The sequence below is a fragment of the Vicia villosa genome, linkage group LG6 (assembly GCF_029867415.1).
Source record: "Vicia villosa cultivar HV-30 ecotype Madison, WI linkage group LG6, Vvil1.0, whole genome shotgun sequence".
Taxonomy (NCBI): domain Eukaryota; kingdom Viridiplantae; phylum Streptophyta; class Magnoliopsida; order Fabales; family Fabaceae; genus Vicia; species Vicia villosa.
The window spans coordinates 152154787-152161290 of NC_081185.1; the positions used below are offsets into that span (position 1 = coordinate 152154787).

At 30.9% G+C, this 6504-nt stretch overlaps 1 protein-coding gene across 1 annotated transcript; it reads left to right on the top strand.

Annotated features, from left to right (window-relative positions):
- Positions 1-3258: 3258 nt before the first annotated feature.
- LOC131612799 (WAT1-related protein At1g09380-like) lies at positions 3259-6054 on the top strand. Its single transcript, XM_058884546.1, has 6 exons — positions 3259-3551; positions 4412-4474; positions 4556-4672; positions 4755-5010; positions 5112-5270; positions 5407-6054. Exons 1-6 carry the CDS (start codon positions 3373-3375, stop codon positions 5764-5766), a joined length of 1134 nt encoding a protein of 377 aa, XP_058740529.1. The 5' UTR covers positions 3259-3372; the 3' UTR covers positions 5767-6054.
- The last annotated feature ends 450 nt before the right edge of the window (positions 6055-6504 follow it).

The following is a 6504-nucleotide window of genomic DNA, read 5'->3' on the forward strand; positions in this document are numbered from 1 at the left end:
TTAATATTATTTTAAATTTAATAAATGTTTAACTAATAAATATTTTATGTTTCAATCAATTATTTTAAACTTTCTTCAATAATTTTAAGCATAATTTTTATTATAATTAACTAGTATGCATTTGGCTATACCCTAATAATATTTATTAGTAGTATTATATATCTATGTGGTATAATGGACTTGTTAAACTTAATATTGACTTCTATTTTTCGTATTCTTTCTGTCTCTTCTGAAGACGTCACTTTTGTTTTGGAAGAAGTTGGTTGAGAATGGTCAGAAGACTAGGTTTAATCATGACGTCTGTATTTGATCAGCCCCAATGTGTGTGAATTTTGAGAGACTTTTCTTAATTATCGTAGAAAAAGTCTCAGGTGATGGGTTCTTGGGTGAGAGATGTCCTAGTTTGAAACTTTAAATGGAGGTGACATTTCTTTGTTGGGGAGAAAGAACTTTTTCAAGTTCTTGGGTGAGAGATGTCCGAGTTTGAAACTTTAAATGGAGGTGACATTTCTTTGTTGGGGAGAAAGAACTTTTTCAAGTTCTTGGGTGAGAGATGTCCGAGTTTGAAACTTTAAATGGAGGTGACATTTCTTTGTTGGGGAGAAAGAACTTTTTCAAGGCTTACTCGACCTTATTACGGGAGTGGTTAGGTTTGGCCAGAGAACTCGTGGGTTTGAAAACATAATCCATCAAGGGGTTTTCATTGATGTCATTTTATGATAACCTTTTGACCTCGATTGAATTTAGGAAGAGTAGGTGAAAGAGGATTTTGCGGGGTCATATCAGAATTTTGAAAGAGTTACGCGCCTTCCAAAATTGTTGTGTTCTCTTTACAACTGCTTCATAGTAGATTGTTGACTAGGCATAATCTTTTGAGGCGGGAAATTGTTTTTAGTTTAAGTAATGCATGGTGTGTTGTGTGCGTTGGGGAGGTGGAGTTGGTTGAATATCTTTTTGTCTTATGTGAAGCCTCAACTATTTGGTAAATATTTTTTGTGGTTGGACTCCCTTCCTCGATCGATCTTAGGCATGTTCGAGTTGTTTAAGGGTTAAGGTTTTGGTAAGCAACAATCTTTAGACATGATCTCGATATAACATTCGGTACTATGTTAGACTAAGAACGGGATCTCCATATGGCATGGTTATTATGAGTGTCCTGTTGGCCAGTTGCCTTCCTATCGTTTTGGACAGGTGGACGTGCTTACCTTCTTTCAGCTCTTTCTTTCTGGAGGTCTGTCATGTATGAATAAATTCTATTGTTGTTCTAATTGGTTTTTTTAACGGACTTTCACTTTTTTTCTTTTTTTTTATGGTTCGTTTAGTCTTATGATGTATTACGCACTGCTGATGCTCTATATTTTTATTTTTTTAAACTTTTGTTTTACATATATACGGTTCTTTCTTTATTTATTTAAAAAGTATTATTATATATTTGTCTTTGTTAGCATTTTTTAGTAATTTGATTACATTATGTAAAATCTTGAATTCAAATCTAAATTATCACATTTCTTCCCCATACAAATATTCCATTAATTGCGTATTGGCCACTATAATGTTAAACTCTTATCATATATAGTTGGCACAGTGTATATATATGATGACAAATGTGATGTAGCGAATAGATATAAAAAATGATGATTAAATTAATATAGGTATAGATATAGATGAGTTTAAAAAATAGACGTAAAACTAATTTTGAAGCAATGTCTATATTAGTATTTATTCGTGTAGCTCAATTAAAACGTTCATTCAAAATTAGAAGCAAACATCTCGTGAGGGGAAGTGAAGAAAAAGAAGGTGAGTAAGATAAAACAAACCCTAGAAGGAGTGTATGTATGGTCATACATAGAAGATACCTATCTAGTATTAACTCCTAACTGCACAATTTTTTACCTTCACTGGCATCACAATCCCTTTCCCAAGACAAAAAAATTTAATGCCGTAATTAATTTGGCATTCCTTGAGAACATGAAACTTCTCTCCTAAATTTTGAATAGCAAAAGAGGTTAGTACTAGTGTATGTACGAGAAACACTAAACAACATGCAAAGGTTGTTTGTTGCAAACAGTTGTTAACGTTGAATTAAAGATCTTGGTAGGGTGTGGTGGGGTTGGAAAGCAAGTGAATAATAATACTATGGAAAATGTGATTAAATGGGCCCCCCTTTATTTATTGTATTTGTTACTACTCCCATAAATTTACAGCTATAAACTTCTTTCACTTTTACACCGTTTTCACTCATTGGCTACCATTTGAAAGAAAATTTATTACCACCTCTTTCCTACCATCAGAGACGCCGTTGTTTTTCTTTCCCTTCAGACATACTACTGCTAATAGCCTCTTTGTCCTAATCTTCCTTATGTAGAAAAGATAATAAATGATTACACAAGTGGTACAATTAAAAATAATATTTAATAATATTACAATAAAATTTTAAAATGACATTAATTTTGAGATGAAATTTTAAAAAAAATGAATGTGTAAATTAATGTGTTTATTGCTATTTTTTAGTTCATGCAAAATTTTATAATATTGATATAAGTTTCCATAATATTTAGAATATTTTATTTTAATCCCATTAATATAAATGAGATGAAAAAACTAAAATAAATATTACAATGACTATTTTCTATATCAATTAATTCAGCAGAAATCAAAATAAAACAATGGATATAAAAAAAAGAGAGTATATTTTAAAGGACTAAAAAAATAATATATTTGTTGTGATCTAATAAATATTAAAATTTACAACAATATTATTTTAATATTAACACACCTAATATTAATGTGGAAATAAATAATATATTGAGATGGAGTTTTTTTTAAAGCAAATATATTATGATAAGATGGAGTGAGTTTCACGTTATAATATTTTATTAAAAGAAATTAATAAAAAGAACCTTTTTTAAAGTTATTAACAAAAAGATTTCATAAAGCATTTAAAAATAATTTGATTAAAAATGGCATGAGTAAAACAAGGAATGGATTTGGAAGTATACCTATAGTAATATATTAGTAGTTGCTTGAAGACTCTAAATGAAGTGAAAGCTTCCAACCTTGTACATAAACCCAAAAAAATATGTATAGCAAGAAATCGATTTGTAACCACTTGATTTCCTTAAAAAAAAATTAGGAACAATTGTTGCAAACGTTTTCTAGGCTCTATTTATCACGCAGTTTGTAATACCTCAACTTAATTTCTAAAACTTGTTACCTAACTTTTTCCTCTTATAAATACACACTCTTCCTCTACCATTTCATTTCACAACTCTCTATTCTTCTTTTTCTATAAGTTTTCTGTTCTAACACTCTCACCAAAGAGAAAGTTCAAATCAAAAAGAGAGTGAGAGACAGAAAATTTCAGTGAGAAAAATGGGTTTTGCTAGTTTTATTCCATGCATTTTTATGCTTATTAATCAACTAGCATATTCTGGGATGAACGTTACGTCCAAGCTTGCAATTGTTGGAGGAATGAACCCACTAGTCCTTGTGGCTTATAGGCAAATTTTTGGAACTGTGGCCATAGCTCCATTTGCTTATTGGCTTGAACGGTAATTCATATACTTGCATGCATGCTTAAAAAATGAATATAATATTGATTTTTATAATCATACATACATTATTAAAAAATGTTGAAATATTGACAGAAATTTAAGACATGTTTTTAGTATAGTGATGTTGTTTTCTTCTTTATATTCTAGTTCTATTTCATATGCATAATGATGATGCATGCATGCATCTATGATATTCAGATTCAAAATCAAGTAGAGTTTGGATGTACTTTGATTTTGACAATGACCTCAATATTGTCCTTTTTAGCCATTTTGAGTAAATTAATGGATTTTCATTCAACAATACAAAAATGTTTTTTCAACAAAATATTTTTAGCCTTGAAAAAATTTGTGAGAGCTCTTTCAGCAAAGATGCATGCTCTCTGATGAACTTCAAGAAAGGTTATTAATTCTTCACAACCTTCAACAACAAGATTCAATACACAAACAAACAACATTGAAGTTTTGCATAGACATTCTAAAAACAGAACACTGATGACATGCATGTTTGACGCGTTGTGGGATTTGATTGTTTTTACGTAACGTGACAGAAACTATATACTTTTCCAGACAAGTGATATAATAGACGGTTACACTTTTTTTTCTGAAATTTTATAGAGTATTACTAATATGCAAAATATATAGTAGAATTTTAATTATGCAAAATGCCAATATTTTCATTATTTTTTTTTGTCTAACTTCTAACAGAAACATTTTCGGTGGAAATTGTCTGCTTGTTCATTAATAGCATGCATTATCTTTTGTGATTTTTTTTGTCTCAATACTGAAAATAAACATTAATATTTTTGTATTTTATATTTAAATTTTATTCAAGTACTTTTGTTTTGTCTCTTCCGCAGTGATATAGTTCCAAGGATGACAAAGCGTATAATGATACAAATATTTCTATCTTCAGTAACAGGGTACAACCTTCAATTTATTTTTCTTTCTTTTATTTATTTTGTGAATATTATTATGTGACTAATTAAAATATTTTAATGCAGGGTCACAGGAAATCAGGTTCTATATTTTGTGGGACTAAAATATTCAACGGCCACAATTGCTTGTGCTCTAACAAATTTGCTGCCAGCTTTCACATTTGTCCTTGCAGTCCTCTTCAGGTAATAATTAATTCAATTAAATTAGTATTCTAATAATTAATTAGAAAAATAAGATTTTTTTTTTTATGGTTATTGATGTTAGGCAAGAGAATTTGGGCATAAGGACGAAAAGAGGTATAGCAAAGGTGGTAGGAACAATGTTGTGTGTGGGAGGAGCAATCTTGTTATCATTCTACCATGGTCAAGTGATTGGAATTGGCCAATCAAGTATCCACTGGAGCTATGCCGAGAAGCTTCAAAGTGGTGGTGATAGCTCTGGTTCTTCGGGAAGCTCGCTTCTAGGCCCTGTTCTCTTGATTCTTAGTGCTCTCATTTGGTCCTTATGGTTCATAATTCAAGTAAGCGCATTCTCGTTAAATATTATGTTATCGTATCTGCGTTTGTGTCTGTGTCTGTGTCAGTGATTCATACTTAAAGATACTTTTGTTGCTAATTTCAGGCGGATATGAGCAAGAATTTTCCAGTGCCATATACAAGCACAACCTACATGTGTTTCTTGGCCAGCATCCAGTGTGTGTTCATAGCTTTGTGTTTTGATCATAGTGCTTCGTCTTGGTCACTCCGTAATGCTATGAGAATTGTCTCTTCTGTTTACACGGTACATATTTAACTGTGTTTTAGTTAAATTTTAATCAGATTTTGCTATCGTGAAATAACGCTTTTTTTTCATTTTATTTTCATAAATTAAATATATTTTTTCATTAGTTATGACGGTGAGGTTAATTTATTTTCAGGGAGTAATTTGCACCGCACTGACATATTGTTTGATATCATGGACGATAGAGAGAAAAGGGCCGCTTTATGTGTCCGTATTCACTCCACTGCAGCTTATTCTTACCGCGATTATTAGCTGGGCTTTTCTCAGTGAACAGTTATACCTTGGCACTGCACTTGGGTCATTGCTGATTGTTTTCGGGCTTTATGGTGTGCTATGGGGTAAGAGCCAGGAAGCTGATACCAACAAACTGGAAGAGGCTAGTGATCAAGATGAAGGTGTTAAGAGAGATGATATGGAGATGCAGTCTTACGTAATGCCATTATCCAATGGTAATGGTCATGGTCATAGTAATGGTAATGGTAATGGTCACATGTGATGTGATGTGATGGTGTTACTTAATTAGTTAATATATTTATGGACAAGGATGGGTCATGTGATATTATGCATGTATGATGATGATGAGGAGAAAATTGAAGATTGGGTTATTAATTTGGGTTTCGGTTTACTTGTTTGTTTTTTTCTGTGAGGAAAATTAATGTAATATACATGATGGTCAAATTTGAAATCCTATGGTTACTGTTGGGTACTTTCTGTCACATTTGAAAGTGATTCATAACTTATTATGTATCAAACTATCAACTTTGAAGTTATTTTTAAAACTCTACTTGAGGCATTTCAGTTTAATAACTTTTTTACACCACCTTTTTTCCCTATGCCACAAATATTGCTCGGCCCTATTTTTATTGTCCAACTCAAAAAATTAGGTAAAGTTATCCAACTGATTTGTCATAAATATACTGGTTTAAAATTATGCTACTTGGTAAGTCTTTAAAAAAATTATAATATTTTATTTTGACAGAATATTTTCAATAAATACAAATTCACCCATCAAATTCATTGGTTACTTCTTACTACACTCATGGTTCTATAATCATTTGCACTTCTAACAAAAATTCCAACGCAGCATTGGAATACAAACATAGAAAACAAGTTTTTATTCCTAGTATTATGTTTCTACAGTTTTCATAATATAACTTTATTCACGGCAATACTTATTTAAACTTGCAATTTTGTTTTAATAAAAAAAAGTTGCATTTTTTAAAACCTTTTTATA